This window comes from Oncorhynchus masou, chromosome 13 (assembly GCF_036934945.1).
Source record: "Oncorhynchus masou masou isolate Uvic2021 chromosome 13, UVic_Omas_1.1, whole genome shotgun sequence".
Taxonomy (NCBI): domain Eukaryota; kingdom Metazoa; phylum Chordata; class Actinopteri; order Salmoniformes; family Salmonidae; genus Oncorhynchus; species Oncorhynchus masou.
The window spans coordinates 73,482,326-73,506,209 of record NC_088224.1 but is presented as its reverse complement, the minus strand read 5'-3'; the positions used below and the strand labels follow the sequence as shown (position 1 = coordinate 73,506,209).

Genomic DNA, 23,884 nt, shown 5'->3' with positions numbered 1-23,884 from the left:
TAACATGTCGTGTTTCTTTACTAAACAAAATACAGGGTGGCCTTGTTGTGCATATAGAAAGCCTTAGCTGTAATGTTCAGTATTAAGTAGCTTGATAGGCCATGCCCATGGCCCACATCATTCTGTTTTTTGTACTCTGAGTTGAATGAGATGAATCTATCAATACTAGCTTTTCATTTAGACTCAAATCAGCAGCTAGACGGGCAAACATAACACACAACTCTAACTTCAGAGTAGCCAATCCAGTGCCTGTATGAAGGTCAACATGTGTTCCTGCGGCCTGCATTACCAAACTGAATCACTCTCATATAGTAAGCAAAAGTGTGCAGGAACCAACTAAAAGCTAGCTCTGTGTCTAATTACCAAAGCTATTAAATAAAACTCCATAACAAAATTGTTTATTTCAGGAGTCTGCCTTTTAGTGGCAGGTGAAAGCGAATGAAAGCATGTCATGCCAACAGTCTAATGATTTATGCAACTAAGAAAACAACAGGTACGTACAGAAATGGTGCCCATGTAGACTGGTAAATGATGTGTATGGTGACACACTAATGCAAGTCTACATTGAAATCAATGTCCAGTTAAAGTTTATCCCCCTTATAATGGTCATCATCCATATCGTTGATATTCAGATTCATAATGTTGTCAAGGCATTTACAATAGCTGCTTTTGCTATTTTATGTTCATGTTCAACTACCTTATACTGTATGTATTGTGTTACAGTAATTCAATAAATACCATCAATAAATAACCATCAAAACACAGCCACAGCCACAGCTCATGGTTTCAGTCTGTTCTGGTATTATTCTCTCTCCTTATTATTCCTTTACCAATTATTTTCCAAGCCCAACACAAATCATGTGCTGGCTGCCTCAGCCTTGGATTAATTCCCTCTGGTTTAATTAGTGATGATCAGATTCATAATGCTATATTTTTCCACTCCACACAGGCATATACAGTAATTGGGGACTTTGGCTCTTGAGAAGGCTTTATGTGAAGAATCCATCATCTCTCCCCCATCAGGGGAACAGGCTACCACCAGGGCATGCTATGGCATCTGAGAGGAGGGGACGGTGGGGAGTGTTGGCCTAAACTCCCACTCAATACACTAACTTTAATTAACTCATGAATCTATCTAGGAGGCTCCTGGTGCTAACTCTTGGTCTATGTTTATGAATGGGCCTGATCTATGGCTAGATTAATCATACTTATCTGTTCCACACTGAACACTGGGACCTTACTATATTTACTTCTAAATGGTGCATGATTATGGCAATGAACTGAACAATTGTACAATCTACCGTTTTTCACCAAAAGGTCAGATTCTGACACCCATTACATTTCTAAATGTGCTGTGATAGCATTCAGTACAATGCTGATGGCTCATGAACCGTTTATATGAGATTCATCTCACATTTTGTAGATGTCATGGAACAAATTATTGCTAAACAAACTATTCAGTGTGTCCAGTGCCTGTGGTGTAGAATAGCCATGCATCAGCAGCATACAGCTCCACACAGTGAAATAAGCGCTTTAAAATACAATATTATTACTTTAGGACTGAGAATCAGCATTTAAAAATCGAGGCAGTACACAGCGTAACTGATGTTGTATCACTGTAGCACACAAGTCAAATAAAATAATTGCACAATGACAAAAAAAGGATGAAGTGAATACAGTGTCAGGTGAATAAAGCCTATGAATATTTTTGTGAAAAGATTCTGCTTGGTTTTATGTCACTGTTCACTCTTCACGCTGAATTGTGGTGCTCTGTGGTACAACGACAGAAAGCAGTCTCCCTCATAAAGCTTTGCTGTATCTTGGCCAGGTCGCAGTTGTAAATGAGAACTTGTTCTCAACTGGCCTACCTGGTTAAATAAAGGTGAAATAAAAATAGAATGAAAATCTTATGTGTGTCCTAGATCTCCTACAAGAGGCATACGTCTTGACCTTTTACTTGTTTTCCTAATCATATTAGTTTACCGCCACACATTGGTCACTATGAGACATGTCATGACATGACCTGATCTTTACCCTTTGCCCGAGGTTTCAGTTTCAGTCCCCATGGTCATAGGGAATGTCTGTGTGCTTTCTACCCAAGGTGTGAGTGCCTCATCTCAGGTTTCCTTGCCTGGCTGAGCTGTTGCACATCAATTCAAGGGGAAAGTGGTAGACAGGCTAAGGTTATCAACAGAGAATAACCTGCCCTGGAATGGGTGCCTAAATCTTTCATCAATGCTGAGGCAGCCGACTCTGGACAGGACCCCAGCCATCAATCAAGGGCAACCCACAGCTGAAAATGGCTTACTTAACTTTTCCAGAAAATTAAACAGCCATTCTCATCTACATCAAATGGGAAAGTGTACTCCCCGCCACTCTTTTGGACTGATTAAGTTATTAAGCAGCATTAAAGTGGACAGAGTGCCAGCCTTGTGTTAAGCAAAGCAAGGAGTGTAAATCTGCACAGGCTGCCTTAACTGTACGTGAAAAGGAGACACCCATTAGGCACAGAGATGGATTATCTTTGATTACACGCCAACGTGCTCACTTCCGTGCAGCATAAGCCTACAATAGGGAAAGTATCATTCTTATAATAAACCATGAGAGAACATTGCAAAATAGAGAATTCTTTCTGTAAAATGTATATTTTGATGGTGAGAAGAATGTAGTCACTTTGCTCTGAATTTCACATTACCAAGACATCAGTGCAACATCTGCCCAGACTTGGTTGACACTTGGTTGACTATACACAAAGCCCTGTTTGACTCTGTCACTCTCTGTGAATCATAGCCATTGGTCCAGTATGTGGTGGCATTATACTCTGCTCCAAGGATACTCTATAGGCCCAAGTTGTTTTCTCCTATTCTCCTGTATGGTCTCTCTCCCTCTGGAGATGGAGAAGGCTATAATTATAATGGATGCATCTGAGCTGTATGTACAGTAAACAGAATGTAAATAGAATTCGGTGTGCTTCAGTTTCTTATATTTACTGTAGCTCATTATGTTATAGTATTTCAATTTCTTTGTATGAAGTACCTAGAAGTTATAACACAAACCTTAAGGCTAGCACTGTATGTGCGCCCACATGAATGAATGGATGCACACACACACACACACACACACACACACACACACACACACACACACACACACACACACACACACACACACACACACACACACACACACACAGGACAAAAACAATGCTCGTTCTTGAATTATGGAACCTATTATTTACAAAAATGCAATCAATTCTTTCATACAGTATCTGGCCCATCTTGGTTTTCAATACCTGTATTAATTCTGTCTGCTTCTCTGAATCCAATACAAGCACAATAGAGAACACAATGAAAAGTAGAGATTGTAGAAACCACTCAGCCAGGCTGTCTATTCTCAGTCATTTCTAAAGCAATTAAGGCAGTGTGAATCAATACCTCACAAATCCAGAATGAAAATTTATGACACCTCCAGGCAAAGGTATTTTTTGTTCTGTGACAGGGACATCGATAATGACCGATCACAGCCCCTCTCTTAGAAAGTCTCCAAGACGTCACAGAAATCTGTTCCAAGGCCTGGCTAGTTGGTAGGACACCAATAAATTAATAAGTAAGAGTGAATGATTTGACAGACAAGCACAAAATATCTCCTCTGTGGCTCTCCAACTGAATAGAGAGTACATCAAAATGATGCCCTGGTAAAATGGCGAGGAAAAATGGTGTTATTATTGGTATCCCAGACATATGAGCAGATGGGAGCCAACGGTATCTCAAACGTCAGAGGCAGGCTCGATTACGAACATGGAATGTTGCCCCTTTAGTAAGCCTCCAATAGGCAACAGGATTCAACAGTAACCCTCAAATAGGCAACAGGAATCTACAGTAACCCTCCAATATGCAACAGGAATCAACAGTAACCCTCCAATAGGCTACAGGAGTCTACAGTAACCCTCCAATATGCAACAGGAGTCAACAGTAACCCTCTAATAGGCAACAAGAGTCTACAGTAACCCTCCAATATGCAACAGGAGTCTCTTCCATAAAGCTTTCATCTACCCTGTCCTTGCAAATTCGTAAGAATGAGTCATTGAGGGAGGGGAGGGAAGGGTGCAGATTCCATTTTTGGATATAAATCAAATACAAGTTTATTGGTCTCACACACAGTTTAGCAGATGTTATAGTGGGTGCAGTGAAATGCTTATGTTACTAGCTCCTACCAATGCAGTAAAATGTCAAACAGGTACACAATAATCAATAAAAAACTGTAAGAACAACAAGAAATCAAGAAATGTCAGAACGAATCTAATTAACAACCCAAATAGCATTGTAACAGGGGAGGCAGGTAGCCTAGTGGTTAGAGAGTTGGGACAGTAACCGAATGCTTGCTGGATCGAATCCCAGAGCTGACAAGGTAAAAATCTGTAGTTCTGCTCCTGAATAAGGCAATTAACCCACTGTTTCCCAGTAGGCTGTCATTGTAAATAAGAATATGTTCTTAACTGACTTGAATAGTTAAATACAGATAAAATAAAAACAGTAATCCAAATGTAATCTATATGTACATGCACTGGATGAATTTACAGAAGAAATACTAGGAATGATATGTAAAGAAGTAGATTTACATTGCTTTAGAGTGAGCCTTGACAAAAATTCAGTAAATAAATATATCTAAACAGTGTAACTAAAATGCAATGAACAGTAGAGGAAATATTAAAATGAGCTACAGTACTGGTCAAAAGTTTTAGAACACCTCCTCGTTCAAGAGTTTTTCTTTATTTTTTACTATTTTCTACATTGTAGAATAATAGTGAAGACATCAAAACTATGAAATAACACGTGGAATCTTGTAGTAACCAAAAAAGTGTTAAACAGATCAAAATTTATTTTATATTTGAGATTATTCAAATAGCCACCCTTTGCGTTGATGACAGCTTTGCACACTCTTGGAATTCTCTCAACCAGCTTCATGAGGTAATCACCTGGAATGCATTTCAATGAACAGGTGTGCCTTGTTGAAAGTTAATTTGTGGAATTTCTTTCCTTCTTAATGCATTGTGTTGTGACAAGGTGTGCGTGTGTGTGGGGGGATACAGAAGATAGCCCTATTTGGTAAAACACCAAGTCCATATTATGGCAAGAACAGCTCATATAAACAAATAGAAACGACAGTCCATCATTACTTTAAGACATGAAGGTCAGTCAATACGGAGGATAAGTTCACTAGAGTTACCAGCCTCAGAAATTGCAGCCCAAATAAATGTTTCACAGAGTTCAAGTAAGAGAATACATCTCAACATCAACTGTTCAGAGGAGACTGTGTGAATCATGGTCATGGTCGAATTGCTGCTAAGAAACCACGACTAAAGAACACCAATAATAAGAAGAGACTTGCTTCGGCCAAGAAACACGAGGGATGGACATTAGACTTGTGGAAATTTGTCTTTTGGTCTGGAGTCCAAATTGACGATTTTTAGTTCCATCCACTGTGTCTTTGTGAGACACAATGTGGGTGAACGGATGATCTCCAAAGGTGTATTTCCCACCGTAAAGCATGGACGAGGAGGTGTTATGGTGTTATGGTGCTTTGCCAGTGACACTATCTGTGATTTATTTAGAATTCAAGGCACAGTTAACCGGCATGGCTACCACAGCATTCTGCAGCGATATGCCATCCTATCTGGTTTGGGCTTAGTGGGGCTATCATTGTTTTTCAACAGGACAATGACCCAATACACACCCAGGCTGTGTAAGGGCTATTTTACCAAGAAGGAGAGCGATAGAGTGCTGCTTCAGATGACCTAGCCTCCACAATCCCCCGACCTCAACCAAACTGAGATTGTTTGGGATGAGTCGGACCGCAGCGTGAAGGAAAAGCAAGACTGTTGTAAAAGCATTCCAGGTGAAGCAGGCTGAGAGAATGCCAAGACTGTGCAAAGCTGTCATCAAGGCAAAGGGTGACTATTTGAATAATCTCAAATATAAAATGTATTTTAATTTGTTTAACACATTTTTGGTTACTACATGATTCCATGTGTTATTTCATAGTTTTGATGTCTTCACTATTATTCTACAACGTAGAAGATATTCAAAATAAAGAAAAACCCTTGAATGAATAGGTGTTCTAAAACTTTTGACCGGTAGTGTTGAGAATACAGTATAAAAATACACAGTACAAAACCCCAGAGCAAAATTGATAGAATTGCAGGAAATTTGCTTCCGGACCTAAATTCGGAATAAAAATAATATACATGTACGTGAATGATATGTAGAGACAGTATGTGAATAGAAAAGGAGTACAGCAGTAGTTGTATAGGATGAGCCTTGACTAGAATACAGCATATACATATAAAGTGGGTAAAACAGTATGTAAACATGATTAAATTGACTCGTGTTCAATGACTTTATGTAGGGCAGCAGTCTCTAAGGTGCAGGGTAGAGTACTGGGTGGTAGTCGGCTAGGGACCATGTCTGAGTTTCAGGGCAGGGTAATGGGTGGAGGCCGGCTAGTGGTGACTGTTTAACAGTCTGATGTATAATAATAACAGTCTTGTGGTATATTATGACATACTGTACATTCTCATATAGACAGGAGACGTGGAAAAAGGATGAGAGAAGATAACGGTGTCAGACTTTTGTAGAGTTTAAATTATGCAACTTCAATGTGAATAGCTGTATCCTATCATAAATTGGAATTTTACTACCCTCAAATGGTACATTTGCACCTCACATCCCTTATTCTCACCCCCTGTAGGTACAAAATATGGAAATATGTGTTTTGTCATGTGCTCCTCTCCCATTTCCTGTTGTTGCAGTCACCAGGGGTGGGGTCAAAGGCTATGTAGTTCAGTACCTACCAATCAGTGCAGCTGCTCTCTATAGTACTGTGCATTACTAACATGTAGATACTTAACCAGCAGCAGGTACTCCCTCCATTCCTCCCTTCACGCCTGGTTAGAAGTTGTTGATGTGAAACGCTGTCGAGCGCACTGTCAGACATTGATTTTAGCAGTCTCCAGATCAAACACACATTTGTATTCCTTAATTTTCACATTTGTTAAGCAGTGCCATTTCTACTGTTCACCATAGTGGGGGGAGAGAAAAACACCAGCACATTCTACCCAGTTCGACAATCTAATCTGCCTGGTATTAAACTGAGACTACTACCTAGTCTCCCTGGTATTGAGCTGTGACTACTACCTAGTCTACCTGGTATTGAGCTGTGACTACTACCTAGTCTACCAGGTATTGAGCTGGGACTACTAACTAGTCTACCTGGTATTGAGCTGGGACTACTACCTAGTCTACCTGGTATTGAGCTGTGACTACTACCTAGTCTACCAGGTATTGAGCTGGGACTACTAACTAGTCTACCTGGTATTGAGCTGGGACTACTACCTAGTCTACCTGGTATTGAGCAGGGGTTACCATCTAGTCTACCTGGTATTGAGTAGGGGTTACCATCTAGTCTACCTGGTATTGAGTAGGGGTTACCATCTAGTCTACCTGGTATTGAGTAGGGGTTACCATCTAGTCTACCTGGTATTGAGTAGGGGTTACCATCTAGTCTACCTGGTATTGAGTAGGGGTTACCATCTAGTCTACCTGGTATTGAGTAGGGGTTACCATCTAGTCTACCTGGTATTGAGTAGGGGTTACCATCTAGTCTACCTGGTATTGAGTAGGGGTTACCATCTAGTCTACCTGGTATTGAGTAGGGGTTACCATCTAGTCTACCTGGTATTGAGCTCAGACATTGGGCATTGAGAGACATGCAGAGATTAGACTTCAGTGTCTTCAACTTTCTCATGTTAGCAGATGTGAATTTGGGAATATTTTGACTTTGTTTTTCTAATGATTTCTTGATGATTAAGACCATAGCATGTTCATCCTTTTCAATCAAGATGTATAACATAACACTGTAGAGAGAAGCTGAAGGCTGTCAGGATGCATCTGTTATCTAGTTCTCTTTGATAAAGGAAAGACAGGTTGTTTGTCTTATTCTGATCCATCACAATGTGTTGAGCTGAGGAAAGGAAACGTTCTCTTGCAGCACTCCCATTGAGAAACATGTAACCTGTGCATCTGTGTGAGCATGGATGCAGCGATGATAGAAGAAAGCACGGATATTTTTGTCAATACAGTGAAGTATTCTCCCTCTGTTCCACTTACAGTGAGTCGGTTTCAAAATAGTGTTCCTGATTACCATGCTTTCATCTGTTTGGTCGGAATTCTCAGAAAACCCTCTTTTAATTGGACGAGCTTGGTCGTTGTGAGGAGAGATTGTTTAGAAATCTTGTGCATTTCAAACCCCCTAACGAATTACCAGGTCAGAGGCCATTTGCATTTATACTATGCCTCAATAAAAAAACTGGGGCCCTGTTGTTTGCTCTGAAGAATATAAAAGAAACATCTTTGCAGTTCATTTGATCTTCCATCACAAAGTGTCTAAAATTATACACCCAGTCGAGCTGCAGCCGACCAATATCTGAGCTGCAGCATACACAGACATCCTGGCTCACCGTGGCATTCATTCATTCCCATGCTTTTGGACGAGATAGGATGCTAATTGTTTCATAACATCACCATTCTCCATCCACAGCACCAGAATCTTGGCAAGAGAAGTGGCTGTATGCTCTTCTCCCAGTATCCATATCTTAGGGAGAAATGAAAACAACCTGTCACTGCCACAGATTCCTTCTGTAAACAGGACCCACTGGGCACAGACGTCAGTTCAACATTTAGTTTCGATTCACATTTGGTTGAGTTGTCAACTAACCTGAATTCACTTCGAAATCAACAGAAATTGTTACCTGTCATTGGATTTAGTTTCAAAGTTAGGTGAAAGAAATAGAACTGCCTTGACGTTGATAGCTTTTTGCAAATCCCATAAGTTTTCCACGTTGATTCAACATCATCACATAGATGAGGGATCTTCAACTAGATTCAGCCACTGGCCGATTATTTTCTTGAGTGGATGGTTGGGGGTCAGTGACATGATCACACAAATAATGTGCAGACTGCAAATTGACCGCAAAAAGCCCAAGCATAATATTTGACTAAAACATAATTATTTCAAACCTTGCTTATATTTGTATATGATCACATATCTCTCTATTATGCTTGGGAATACTTGGAAACAGATTTCCAAAATGTTAATCACATGGAGTTGATTTCCTGGTGTTTTGACAGGTGTTTATGTCAAACAATTAAAATTAGTTGCTTTTTTCTCTGGAAACTTGGAGGGGGGGGGGGTTAAAACCTGGGCCCTGGCCGCTAGTTGGGGAGCCCTAACGTGGAAACAATGATGATTCAACCAGTTTTTGCCCAGTGATGAATGACGTTAGCCCTAATTGGAGTTCTGTACTGTAGTCCTCCGCCGCTCCTGCTCTTGAATGGTAGTTCTGTGATGGTTGAGACAGGGACATTACATTGTGGATGCACATGCAGTTGAGGTAGATTGCTAGGCAACCTTTTCCGATACTTGAGTACAGTTATTGACTCCTAGAGTTGACAAAAGAATGAAGCTCACTGAGTTGATGTTGTCATCTTTGGAGTGCTGGTAAACATGGGGCTGTGTTTCTGGAAGGGCTTGGTCTGAATGGCATCCTAATGTGACTGATGTCATGTCTTCCTATAATGTGACGGACTGATGACATAATGCAGTGACTAAGCCCTGACCGGTTGTTTTCCATCCAGCTCACCGGGTGGTGTTTCCTGGGTGTGTGAGGAGGAGGCATGGCTGGTTGAGATGTCGTGGACGATCAAACCACTCAGCTAGACGTGCTGCTGCTGCGCTGTGTGGGCCTGGCTCCTGCAGCTGCACCATTGATGGTGCCGTGATCCAGTTCTAACCGTGGGTGAGGAATCATAGTCATTTACCATACTCATCAACATGTTTAGCACAATGCATTCAGCCATTGTAATATGGCCATAGGTCCGCTTATGATAGGCTTTAATGAGTGCATGATACCATAGTAGTCTCACAGCACGTATGCCTTCCACAGCACAAACACATTGATCCATAAGTCTAATCACTGATATTCCAAAGCAATGAAATGTGCATATTGAAAAGGGGCAAAATGATTTGTTCCACATAGTGTCTGTCTGTATGCAGTTCTAGATACTCAGGCAGCACAACAATGGCAATTTCCTCTGAGGACTTCCCATTGCCTGCTCTCCAATGACGCAGTAAAAAACTGCTTAAAACTCTTCTTGACCCATTTCTTTATCAGTGGAAGGCTTTTATGGGGCTTATGTTTATGTGTCAGATGCATTCACACTTTGGAAATGAAGCCTTCTGCCTGACAGCATGTGTATAAATGGAGTCTTTACACGCCGGGAAGATAAACAGAATTGACGAGGTATTATATCGCTGTGCTAAAAGACTGTCAGCTTCCTCAGGGTAGAAAGAGTCAGTGGCTCTCTCAGCCAACCCACCACAACTTGTCATTTTGAAATAAAATTCAGAGTGGATAATTAAACTAGAGGCCTTTGTGTCTGACATGTTTGTCGCTCCTCCTCTCTCCTGGCAGGTAATGACGAGACATAAAACCAATCCTGGAGATGCCGAAGAGAAGAGACATTCTTGCCATCGTGTTGATAGTGTTACCGTGGACTCTGCTCATCACCGTTTGGCACCAAAGCGCAATCGCTCCGCTGCTCGCCATCCGCAAGGGTACATCCTCCACTTTCTCATAGGTCGTCTGTTGAATGGTGTAGAAATATTCAATAGCCAATTCATCCAATCAGGTCACATGCCCAGTTACCGAATATAATGTACAGTACATACAGTACAACACATGCCTTCCACAGGGTCTGTTACAGATCCCTATGTGGTGGTGTGCATTATCAGACTGTAACATAGGTAATTTGTCAGTTAAGGATATCAAAATTGCACTTCTTGGTACATGTCCTTTGATTCACACAGCCCCATTTGCAGCTTGTGCTTGGTGCTATGGTCTTCAGCAGTCATTCAGCTAATCTATTTAGCAGTTAAACTGTAGCAGACTTTTCAAATCAAAAGGAGACTAAATTAATTTCTAATGCCCTTTAATCAGCATCTGAAATAATAATCACTGTTCCCTAATAGCTCCCAGGCAGGCTTTATTGAATCTCCTGAGTCAATGTGTTTGTGCGGCTCCCACATACTGTACACAAGCCTGAGATGTTACCACACTCTCACATTCTGAACCCCCCCCCCCCCCATAAATGTGACCCTAAGTGACATAATAAACCAACAGTGTGAGTACAGTACTCTGTCTGGTGAACAGAACCATATTCAAAAGGTCCAATGCAGCTGTTTTTATCTCAATATCAAATCCTTTCTGCGTAACAATGAAGTACCTTACCTTATTATTTTTTAAATTAAAATTGTCAAAAAGAAACAAAAATAGCAATATCTCAAGCAAGGATTTTGCTAGAACTGTCTGGGAGTGTTCTGAGTGAGGAGCCTAATTGGATGAACCGAATGGGAGGGATATGTAACCTGAAGCGAGCCGTTTTTGGCAGAGAGGTTTGAAACTCTTTGTTATTGGTCTATTAATGTATACTGCCGGGTGATGTAGCCAGGTAGGCCAACATTTCTGGTATGTTCAAACAGCTCTTACACTAAAACAGAATTAGCATCATTTTCACAATGTCACAGTATTATACCAACCTCAGTGTGGCAATATATATATATAAATATATATATATAAAACGCAGAATCATTTTATTTTTGACAGCACTGGGCTTTTAAGGTGACAGTAAATCAATAGCATTCTTTGTCTCTTTCCATTTGCCATCAAGGTAATATAGGCAGGTTTCCACAAATCATCTGGAGCCTTCTCCTTGTTTGGTCTTAAAAGGAGCAGGAGGTTGCCAGATTGCTTTCTGTCAGCCACCGCAGAACATAAGGCCATCAGAAGATTGTGTTAATCTGCTGTGTGACATAGAAATACCATTTTTATGTCTGAAAGAGGATCCTCCGCTCTAACTGAGCACCGATAAAGATTGCCATTAGCTATGGAACAATGTGGGGAGAAATTAACTATGTTAATGATCCAATAATGATATTCTATCCATCATAGAGGGCTATGGGGGCCACATAATCATAGCTCCACTACTGGAATAGACCCTGTCCCTGCCACGGCTGTTCCAGCTGAATGAGTAGGGGCAGCCAGGGGAGCTGCTGCCCTAACCAAACTGTAGCCATGATGTCCCCTCACCTCACGCTGCCTGCTTTCGCTTTTTGCAGCCTGTCACCACCTAGTAAAAGAGATCTTTATCATACCAGAGAGGCTTGCAGTCCATCGACACCGACTCACAGGTACTTGCCTCTTGCATTGTGTCACCTGAGATTATACAGCGGGCGAGCCCGCTCCCGGGGCGTGCTAATGCCTTACATGTCTTCCTGTTCCCCTGCAGATGACGGAGCCGACAGAGGGCGGAGGGAGGCGGGCCAGTCCAGCGACTCTAAGGAGTACTGCTCCTCTGATAAGGACATAGTGGAGGTGGTGAGGACGGAGTATGTGTACACGCGGCCACCGCCATGGTCCGATGGGTTGCCCACCATCCACATAATCACCCCCACCTACAGCCGCCCAGTCCAGAAGGCAGAGCTGACGCGGCTGGCCAACACCTTCCTCCACGTGGCCAACCTGCACTGGATCCTGGTGGAAGACTCTCAGAGGAGGACCCCGCTCGTTACACGCATGCTCCGGGAAACGGGTCTCAACTACACCCACCTGAACGTGGAGACTCCCAGGAACTATAAGCTGCGTGCGGACACGCGGGATCCCAGGATACCCCGGGGCACCATGCAGAGGAACCTGGCACTGCGCTGGCTCAGAGAGACCTTCAACTCCAACAGCAGCCAGGCAGGCATTGTCTACTTCGCTGATGACGACAACACCTATAGCCTGGAGCTGTTTGAGGAGGTCAGTACAGGCCTGGGGCTCACTGGCATCTCATGGCCACATACGGTCCACTAGATTCACTTTTGTGTCACTGAATATAATGGTAGTGGGGAGTTTACGGCACATAATGTACATATTTTTGTTATTTTATTTATTTCAACATTAATGGTGGCTACTCCTACTCCAAGTACAGTAGTAATATATTGTGGTTATTACCTGAATTATTTTGATTCCCATTGCCAACAACAGTGGTCCGAGGATAAGTTTGAACTTAGTAGTCAGTGCCTCAGGCCATCCATTTTGACTCAAGACAGATTGGCTTGAATGGATGCTGTTTGGCCCTGAGGCATTAGCCTCAGGTCTTGTTAGTGTGAAGGGGGCAGGTTGTAAATGGTGCGATCCATATCGATGGGTCGGTTATTACCTTTCCCTGGAAATCAGGCAGAGTGCTCTCCCTCTCCCAATAATCCTTCCATCACTTACACCCAGCACCAGCACTCTTTATAGGGGGGAGTAACAACCTATAGGGCTGAGCTTAAGCTAGCTGCCTCTGGGCTGACCGATAGAGAGTCAGTGAGAAACCACTCCGACCCAACTGACAGAGCAGTAAATATCAGACCATTCTCATCGACCTGCTAGCAGGTGTAAGTCATGGAGGGGATGGCTATAACAGCTACATGTGAAGAGGTTGAAAGTAGACATTGATCTAAGAGATTGCAGTTGGATATGCCATGTTGTTGTGATCTGGACTTGAATTAACCTGAATGGAAAGATGCCAGCTTGTTCAGCTTGACCTGACATTTGAAATATGAAAACTGGTACAAATTAAATCATTCATACACTCATGTAAAATAGATGCTATCCAGAACCTAAAAGGGTTCTTCTGCTGTCCCCATGGGAGAACCCTTTGAAGAACCATTTTTTGAGTCCAGATTGTAACCCAACAGGGTTCTGAGGGTTTTCCATGGAACCCAAAAGAGTTCTGCCTGGAACCAAAAAGTGTTCTACGTTGAACCAAAAAGGGTTATCTTATGCTGACAGCTGAAGAACCCTTTTGGAACCCTTTTTTATAAGAGTGTAATGTCATGAACTCTTGCCCAGAGTTGTCAGTAATATGATAATACGACAGGTTACAAAAACAACGGCTGAATCAAATACGTACAGCAAGGAACTGTAATGGCCAACCTAACCTTCTGTTGTTGCTCCATTACATCATATTAAGCAGATTCTCTCACCCAGAGCAGAAGCAAAATTGTGCTTCTCTACCCTCCGTTATAAGTGCAGACCAAACCATAGGAAACATTCCATGTCGAGAGACATGGGTAGACTAGAGGTCAACCGATTATGATTTTTCAACTACGATACCGATGCCGATTATTGGAGGACCAAAAAAGCCGATAGCGATTAATCGTCCGATTAAAAAAAAAGAAAAGTATTTGTAATAATGACAATTACAACAATACTGAATTAACACTTATTTTAACTTAATATAATACATCAATAAAATCAAGTAGAATGAATGAAACCTGTTCAATTTGGTTTAAATAATGCAAAAACAAAGTGTTGGAGAAGAACGTAAAAGTGCAATATGTGCTATGTAAGAAAGCTAACGTTTAAGTTCCTTGCTAAGAACATGAGAACATATGAAAGCTGGTGGTTCCTTTTAACATGAGTCTTCAATATTCCCAGGTAAGAAGTTTTAGGTTGTAGTTATTATAGGACTATTTCCCTCTGTACCATTTGTATTTCATTAACCTTTGACTATTGGATGTTCTTATAGGCACTTTAGTATTTTCAGTGTGACAGTATAGCTTCAGTCCCTCTCCTCGCTCCTCCCTGGGCTCGAACCAGCAACACAACGACAACAGCCACCACATCGAAGCAGCCTTACCCATGCAGAGCAAGGGAAACAACCACCCCAAAGCTCAGAGCGAGTGAAGGTTGAAACGCTATTAGCGTGCGCTAACTAGCCAGCCATTTCACTTCGGTCACACCAGCCTCATCTCGGGAGTTGATAGGTTTGAAGTCATAAACAGCGCAATGCTTGACGCACAATGAAGAGCTGCTGGAAAAATGCACGAAAGTGCTGTTTGAATGAATGTTTACGCGCCTGCTTCTGCCTACCGCTCAGTCAGATACTTAGATACTTGTATACTCAGTTGGATTTTATGCAACACAGGACACGCTAGATAATATCTAGTAATATCATCAACCATGTGTAGTTAACTAGTGATTATGATTGATTGTTTTTTATAAGATAAGTTTAATGCTAGCTAGCAACTTACCTTGGCTTACTGCATTTGTATAACAGGCAGTCTACTTGTGGAGGCAACGAGAGAGATGCAGGTCGTTATTGCGTTGGATTAGTTAACTGTAAGGTTGCAAGATTGAATCCCCCGAGCTGACAAGGTGAAAATCTGTCTTTCTGCCCCTGAACGAGGCAGTTAACCCACCGTTCCTAGGCCGTCATTGAAAATAAGAATGTGTTCTTAACTGACTTGCCTAGTTAAATAAAGATTAAATAAAGGTGTAAAAAAAAGAAATTGGCAAATCGGCGCCCAAAAATATCGATTTCCAATTGCTATGAAAACTTGAAATCGGCCCTAATTAATCGGCCATTCCGATTAATCGGTCGACCTCTAGTAGAGACTCTGCTGTGAATTGTTAAAAGTAAAATAAGTTATAGATACACAAAAGTATGTGGACACCCCTTCAAATTAGTGGATTAGGCTATTTCATCCACACCCGTTGCTGACAGGTGAGCACACCATCATGCAATCTCCATAGACATACATTGGGAGTGGAATGCCCTTACCGAAGAGCTCAGTGGCATTCAACGTGGCACCGTCATGGGATGACACCTTTCCATCAAGTCAGCTCGTCAAATTTCTGCCCTGCTCGAGCTGCCCGATCAACTGTAATTGCTGTTATTGTGAAGTGGAAACGTCTAGCAAAAACAACTGCTCAGCCACGAAGTGGTAGGCCACACAAGCTCACAGAATGGGACCACCGAGTGCTGAAACATTTAGAGCGTAAAAATCGTCTGTCCACGGTTGCAACACTCACTACCAAGTTCCAAACTGCCTCTGGAAGCAACATCAGCACAAGAACTGTTCGTCTGGAGCTTCATGAAATTAGTTTCCATGGCCGAGCAGCCGCGCACAAGCCTAAGATTACCATGTGCGATGCCAAGTACACTGGCTGGAGTGGTGTAAAGCTCGCCGCCATTGGACTCTGGAGCAGTGGAAACGCGTTCTCTGGAGTGATGAATCATGATCCACCATCTGGCAGTTCGACAGACAAATCTGGGTTTAGTGGGTGCCAGGAGAACGCTACCTCCCCCAATGCATAGTGCCAACGGTAAAGTTTAAAGAGGAGGAATAATGGTCTGGGGCTGTTTTTCACAGAGCCCTGACCTCAATCCCATCGAACACCTTTGGGATGAATTGGAACGCAGACTGTGAGCCAGGCCTAATCCCCAACATCAGTGCCCAACCTCACTAATGCTCTTGTGGCTGAATGGAAGCAAGTCCCCACAGCAATGTTCCAACATCTATTGGAAAGCCTTCCCAGAAGAGTGGAGGCTGTAATATCAGTAAAGGGGGGACCAACTCCATAATAATGCCCATGATTTTGGAATGAGATGTTCGATGAGCAGGTGTCCACATACTTTTGGTCATGTAGTGTAGCTCATGAAATATGCATCTGCCATAGTTAAACTTCATCACTGTAAAGGGGTGCATTAATTATTAAGCTTTCATAAAAAAAATGCTTTTGTTGCCTTTCCAACGCCACAAGGAGTATTTACAGGCAGTGTCTGCTTCTCTATTTTTATCATATCTTTCCTTCTCTATTCTCTTTCAGCATCCACATTCAACATTGTGAACCAGATCACTGAGAATACAATATCACCTAAATTGAATACTTTTTTAAATTATAAAATAAGTATTGGATATAAAAGGTATAATGATAATATATATATATATATAATATAATGATATTGCTTCTGGTTTAGGAATCATGTGGTGTACTGATGAAAATGGGCAACAGTTTAGGAGTTGAACTAACCATTTTCTACTGTGTTCTCTAAGCCACCAATTCCATCTATTAAAGACAGATAATCAACCTATAGCAGTATAATCACCCGATAGCAGTATCAGCCTGTTCTGATGACAACTCACTTTAGAGCCTCTGTGAACCAGTACAGATCCCCATCTCCTTCGCTTCAGATGGATTAATACACCTGGAGAGGCTGGGATTAGTTCCCTTTGTTGTGCTCCGACTTCAAGAACATAGGCAGGCTGTCTCTGTGGGCCTCCCCAAGTAAAGGAAACATAGCTTACACACACACAGAGAGAGAGAGAGAGAGAGAGAGAGAGAGAGAGAGAGAGAGAGAGAGAGAGAGAGAGAGAGCAAACACTTCAAGTCCACGAAAATTGGGCGTCACTTTATGGCATTTTCACCTGCTCAGCTCTAAACAGAGGAGAGACGGGGTACTGTTTTAGCAATGATTCCCGTGGCAGCATTGGAAACATTAATTTTCACATTGTAGCATGGAGGGAGAGGGGCAACCCCCTTGACGATGCTTGAGCCAGTTCCATTCCAGAACCTACCCATTGAGGGAAAACAGCTATTTCACTCGTAGGAAATATGCATGATCTAAACTTGTGATAAAGGTCAGTTTTCTTATGTACAAAAATCACATGACCCTTGGGAGAGGGTGATGTCATCCCTAACACCCTATCATACTGTTAAGGGAATTTTTATCAATAATGACTAATTATGTATACATTTCAATCAGGACTGACTAATCAGAATACTATTATATTACTGTATATGTATGAATTTTCTTTATAATCCTAGTACTGAATATAATGTGTGTAAATATAATCAAGAATTAGAACAATGACTGTCTGTTCCTTGGTAGAAATGAATGAACTTATAGCCAGACTGGCTCGAAGGCTTATCTACACGGGCTGGCCTTGGCTCGGTCATAAATTATCTAAATTAGGATAGACGATGTGGGATGGCTTGAGAACTATACAGCCTTTGTACCAGTGTCAAGAAGAGACGGAGCAGTTAGAAAACGCTGACGTCATTTTCAGTTTATAACCTGTGGTAAAATGTATCATGGGCAGTACTCTCGAGAATAAACGCAGCTGGTTGATTTTAAAGACCGATCTCTGTCCATTTTATACAAATAAGAGTCTTACAAATTTTTGTGAATTGACCGAGTGTTTCATTTTAATTGGGTATTAAAACATAGAGGAATTGAATTCCTGTAACAGGTGACTAGCCTGGCTATCATCAGATACGGCTAGAATACTGGGACACACACAGAGCGAGCCCCGTTTCCAGAGTGTTGTCCCACCCAGCACATACACACATCCCCTCTCCCTGCTAAACACCTAATTTAAAAAGCACTTCCACAACACCAGCACCTTTATTATTGCTACTGCATTGAGTGTGGATAAATTACTCAACAGTTCAGCCCTCCTCATTAGAACACTTCCTTTCATGATTTGGGCGGCTCTCTTTCGCTGCTAGTGGTGCAGAAATACAGTCGACAAAGACCGGGCAGCCAGGAGATTGTTTGATACTGGAAGATTAAAGGACAAACCTGAGCCTCTGAGGAATGGAAGAGGCTCGGCACCTTTCAAGCATCTCCTCAACCAACCTGCTCTTCTTCTCCCAATCCACTCTCTATAATGGCCCTGGTCCTCAAACCCACTTAGCTCTGTCCACGTTTACTCTTCTTAGGCTGGATCCATCACAGTGGCCCTGCAAGGCTTCTGTGATACATGTAACATACACACCATAGCTTTCAGATTATCTGGCTCGATTTGTATCATTGTTTGGAATTAAAACTATTGTCTCCTGTAATGAATGTATATTGCCTTGTTGGCACATCTCATATAGACACTGATACACTAATCCTGTTCATTAAAAATACAAACAGTGCAAAGATGCTTAACTCTCTCTGTCCTCTCTTCTTCTCTATCCAGATGAGGTCAACAAGGAAGGTGTCTGTATGGCCTGTGGCCTTTGTTGGTGGTCTGCGCTACGAGTCTCCCAAGGTCAACGCAGCAGGCAAGGTGTACGGCTGGAAGACTGTATTTGACCCTCACCGGCCCTTTGCCATCGACATGGCGGGCTTCGCCATCAACCTGCGGCTCATCCTCTTCAAGCCCCAGGCCTACTTCAAGCTGCGAGGAGTGAAGGGAGGCTACCAGGAGAGCAGCCTTCTCCGGGAGCTGGTCACACTCAACGACCTGGAGCCCAAAGCATCTAATTGCACTAAGGTAGATAGAGCAAAATAAATGCTTTATTTTTGCATGTTATACTCTGTCATTTTACACCAGAATATAATCATTTTACCTGTTTGGTATTTTATATAATGTCAGGCAAATGTGAAATCCATACTCTGATGATCCTCTGGTGGATCCAACCTTAGTGCAGAGGCAGTGGCAAGTTCACTCTCTCCAAAACAACTTCATATATAACCAGGTGCTAAAAATGTCAGTGGATCCATTAGGTAACTGGCAGGCTCCCCTCACATAGTGGGTGTGATTGGAAACGGCTTCAGGCCACTGTGTGGTGTTTCATGCCCATTTCATCTCCTGCCTCGCTGTTCCCTGCCTGGCCCGAGCCCTAGCCCCAGCTGCTAAGCCTCTCCCTGGGCAGAGAGGAGTCACCCAGGGGCCTTAGCCCACCACCACTCACACTCACATAATGGGATATTCAGCCTGATTATATTCAGGACTCCTGGAGGGGAGTAGATGAAAAGAGCTGGGGAGGGAATCCTAGCATGCATTCACCCCAGATGAGCACAGGGCGAGGGATGAGTCGTGCTCCGGCAACTCTCCTCCTTATAATCTACCTCTTCAGACGCAAGTGTGACTATTAACCTCATCTACACCTGGGTAAAGTGGGAGTTGGCTCCTGGTGGAGGCAGCTCAAACACACCCCATGCATAATTCATTACTGAGGTGGAGGAGATGAAAGGTAGGGCTGCTCAGAGACTGAGGGGAAGAAAATGAGCTCTATACGTCGATTCATTTCCACCATCACTCTCCTGGATGTGAGTCCGGTCTCCAGAGCCAAATCATCCCACTCCAAAGGCTTGATTGGGGCTATAGTTACCGGTACGTGACGCACCCAAAATAACCGAGTTACATCACTTACAAAGAGCAAAAAAGAAGAGCAAGTTTTTATTTTTCCACTAACAGGAGCACTCTCTATTCACTATCATAAAATGTTGAGCAAGGTCGAGCTGACACACAGGAGTACATTCTTATAGATAGGTTTCCTATTGTACCATCTTTACTGTTCTTGTTGCTATATCTAGGAGTAGATGCTCAGAAGAACATCACCACCGCCCATGCAGAGAGGAAAGGAGAGAGGAGGAGTGGATGGGTATGTGTTCGATCCTGAGAGTGCTGCCTGATGCTGATTCTTCTCTCTGATATTTCTCTACAGATTCTCGTTTGGCACACTAGGACAGAAAAACCTGTCCTTGTAAATGAGGGAAAGAAAGGATTTACAGACCCCAATGTGGAGATTTGACGTTGTCTCCTCGGGCGATGGTAAAGAGATCAATTATTCAAATCTCAGACATTTTTACTCATTTATATACAAATATTTGTATGACCTTTGGTGAACAGGGAAATGGTATACCAATGATAAGCACATTTCGGGATATTGTTTAAATCATCCATTGCTTTTACAGACACCCACATTTTTGGGCTAAAATAGTTATTACAACTATATTGATCTGTAATGCAAATTGACTTCATTATGAATGTGTGTAATTTCTCAGTGAGTCCTTGCTCTCTGTTCCAGGTGGTTGTCTAATATGGACCCTGAGAAGAAAAAGAGGCCATCTCCCAGTGCAAACAGTGTTCATGTCTTAATCATTTCAGAAAAGACTGCCTCGGGGGCCAAATCCTAATCCCCTTGACTGAAACTAAACACTTTTAATATTGGGATTACAAATGCATCATATTAAAGCACAGATTAGTACAAGATGGCAATATTTATCAGGTTAAATGTTGCCAGCAGCACCAACATGAAGCAGACGTGAGAGTTGAGTCATTAAGGATCAACGGGAGATCGATGCTCTTTGTACCTGCATGACACCATACTGCGTCTGTAGTGTCCTAACACGAGACAAACATTGCAGGAGGGAGGGAGTTAGGCAGCCAATGAGATGAAGTGTTTACTGGCCTGAACAGGCTAATGAGATATCCATTGTCTTTCTCTCTATAGACATGGATCTTCAGGGCAGGGGATGAGATCCTGAGATCTTAGTAGGGTCTGTAAGAGACCTTTAATAGACATGTACTGCAATGGCCTCCACGTCTTCAGACAGAACAATCATGGAGAATCCGAACAAGTCATCTCTCAGAAGATCAATTCTACTTTCAGCAAACACTAAAAGTTCAAAAAGGGAAGGAATGTCCTTTTTGTATAACTAAAACTATGTCTGCTTTTATTTAATTTGCTAGTTTTTTGTGTTTACATGCATTTTCTTGCTAGTTCAAAACTACTGACTGACTCTTGCCTCCATTTTGAAAGCTAAAGCTGGGGAACCATCCATTTTCAGTGTCATTCTCAGACATGTAATTCAGTGTGTACTGAAGCTATTCACTTGAAATAACTGACATCAAGATGGGCTCCTAACTCTTGGGAGGCACACAATATTACAGGTCAAATTCCAAAAAACATAACTTAGCACTTAAAAGCACTAGTGACTGTGTTCCTAAGTGGAAACACGTGTACATACTAATTTAACACAGGAACAATTAGAGGACTCATAGTAAGGTCCTCTCAGATAAAATGTAACAACTGAATTTATATAGATGTAAAATAAAAACTAAGAATTGACTTAGGCATTGCCAAGAACACCTCAATGTATGACAACTGGCATAGCACATGTTCACTCCTGTTTTTCAATCACATGCCATGAACAGCACATCACCACGTTAGGTTTAACCCAACTTTGTGCATATGTTACAGTATTATCATTACCCAATGATGAGCAGTTTGGCAGATGGCCATATAGTATGCTGGTTTATATAACCACAGTAGCTAACTAGTAGAGTAGGACAACAGAGAGCAATTGAAGTTATCTAAGCTAAAAGGCACTGACAGTCGAGATATACAGTAAAATGTGCAAAAGCACCTACGTTCACAGTGTGTATTGCCTACATAAGTTAGATATTTGCGCTCGTATCACAGCGAATAATCTATAAGCCCACTGCAGTGTAGAAATGTTACTGTATACTCAACCTCAGTTTCATCAGCGGTAGACAGACAATCATGCTAAAATGTTTCCAAGAAACAACCATCATTCATTAATGGGTCTATGAACTGTAAGCAGGTAAGAAGGCAAATCAAATATACCATGAAAACTAGAAGAAGATCCTCTGCTTTGGACAACTACTAGTAAGATACCCCATGCTAGAGCCCCAGTCTGCAACACCATCCTATGCATGCATGCTCAGTCCTAGTTTCTTGCCCTGACAAAACTGTACCATGTACGGGTTGAAGTTAGTTTTGCGACACGCTTTGTGACAATTCTTGGATATAACAGGCAAAACGTAATGACAAGCACAAGTGAATTGGTGTCATGCTCAGCTATACCTTTGCAGTATTAAGGTTTCATGTCCGCTTCAATTTCTTAATGTATCCTTCAGTAATACCTCAAATGTAGGTGAAGACACTAATGGCAAACTATGAAAAAGGGAGATTAATGACCAGGATAGTTATGACCTATTCAATTATCCAAAGCAGTATTAGATCTGATACGGTTTTCCTATCAGGTACTGTTCCCCCATCGGATACGGCTCCCCCCAATATATGCTCTCTCATCAGGTACTGGTATTCAAATGGATACACCAGCATGTCATTTCTGACCATTTCTATTAAATAGTATTATTTAATTGAGGAATTCAAACCAAATGTTTTGCGATCAAACAACATCTGTTAATGTCCATGTTGACCTCATCTTTAGACTTTGGATTGCACAGCAGTACCATTAACTTCATTAGACAAGAATCAATGTCTTCTGATCTGTTTCCATTCTCCAAAATGTAAAGTAAAGTCTGTATATTTATGCGAAAATCAATAGAAATATATTTATTTATGTATTTATTTGAAGTATGAATGTCCTCTTGTCAAATTGAATTATAATTGAACATTTCTTGGTCCATGTTTGCCCCCACCCTCTTCTTTTCTCATCTGTGCCTCTCAGCCACTGAGGTTCAAAAACCACACAGACAAGCTCTTCTGAGGTCACATTTAGGTTTGCGGGCAACACCAACAAACTGAGACACAACATTTCATTATTTTCCATCAATTCTGTATTGCGCTGACTTCAATCGCTATCAATAGCCTTCATTTTTAATGACCTTCTTAGAATTGATTGTGTTCATTCATGTGAATTTAGGAAAAATGTTAGGGCCTGTCTGCAGAGATGAACCCAGACAACACTAAGAGTTATACATAATGGAAGTGCAATTTCATCTCTTGGACATTTAATGGAGCTTGCTCCTACACTGTTGTAATCACTTATAGAATCATAAGTTAAGTGTAGTACTCTGACGGTACAAAACTCAAACTTCTCCTTACATCCCTGGCTTTCTCACACTCTCACAGTTGGATCAACGAGCGATACTGTTCTGACAGTCAGAAACGGCTTTAATGTAATGGAACAGCCTCATCCAGTGTTTAGCTTCGTAGCGGTACATACATAATGTAACAAAGGTGATGGCTCATACTGTACTAGGCTCTAAATGCTTTCTTAGGGCAAATCACACTCCCCCTTCCTTTACCTACTTTGATCCACAGTCATCTTCCATCCTTGTGTGAATCACTTCTTCTGCATGTAACTCTAAAGGTTGTTCATTTCTCCTCATGACTCCTTCTCAGAGATACCATATGACATTTATCAAGACAAATAAACAACTGAAAAGTTAAGTACTTGGCGAA

At 41.8% G+C, this 23,884-nt stretch overlaps 2 protein-coding genes across 3 annotated transcripts in view; one reads left to right on the top strand and one right to left on the bottom strand.

The window, feature by feature from the left end:
- Positions 1-9,766: 9,766 nt before the first annotated feature.
- LOC135553035 (galactosylgalactosylxylosylprotein 3-beta-glucuronosyltransferase 1-like) lies at positions 9,767-23,880 on the top strand. Of its 2 annotated transcripts, XM_064985094.1 has the most exons (7): positions 9,767-9,853; positions 10,529-10,671; positions 12,232-12,303; positions 12,402-12,913; positions 18,898-19,194; positions 20,372-20,478; positions 20,735-23,880. In XM_064985094.1, exons 2-6 carry the CDS (start codon positions 10,560-10,562, stop codon positions 20,456-20,458), a joined length of 1,080 nt encoding a protein of 359 aa, XP_064841166.1. In that variant the 5' UTR covers positions 9,767-9,853; positions 10,529-10,559; the 3' UTR covers positions 20,459-20,478; positions 20,735-23,880. The 2 variants fall into 2 exon arrangements, with proteins under 2 accessions (XP_064841166.1, XP_064841167.1); XM_064985095.1 differs by lacking the exon at positions 12,232-12,303.
- LOC135553034 (beta-galactosidase-1-like protein 2) overlaps positions 9,849-23,884 on the bottom strand; it is a 36,046-nt gene continuing 22,010 nt past the window's right edge. The window contains exon 20 of the mRNA XM_064985092.1: positions 9,849-10,699. The gene's annotated coding sequence lies outside the window, so the exon portion shown is untranslated. The remainder of the gene's footprint in view (positions 10,700-23,884) is intronic.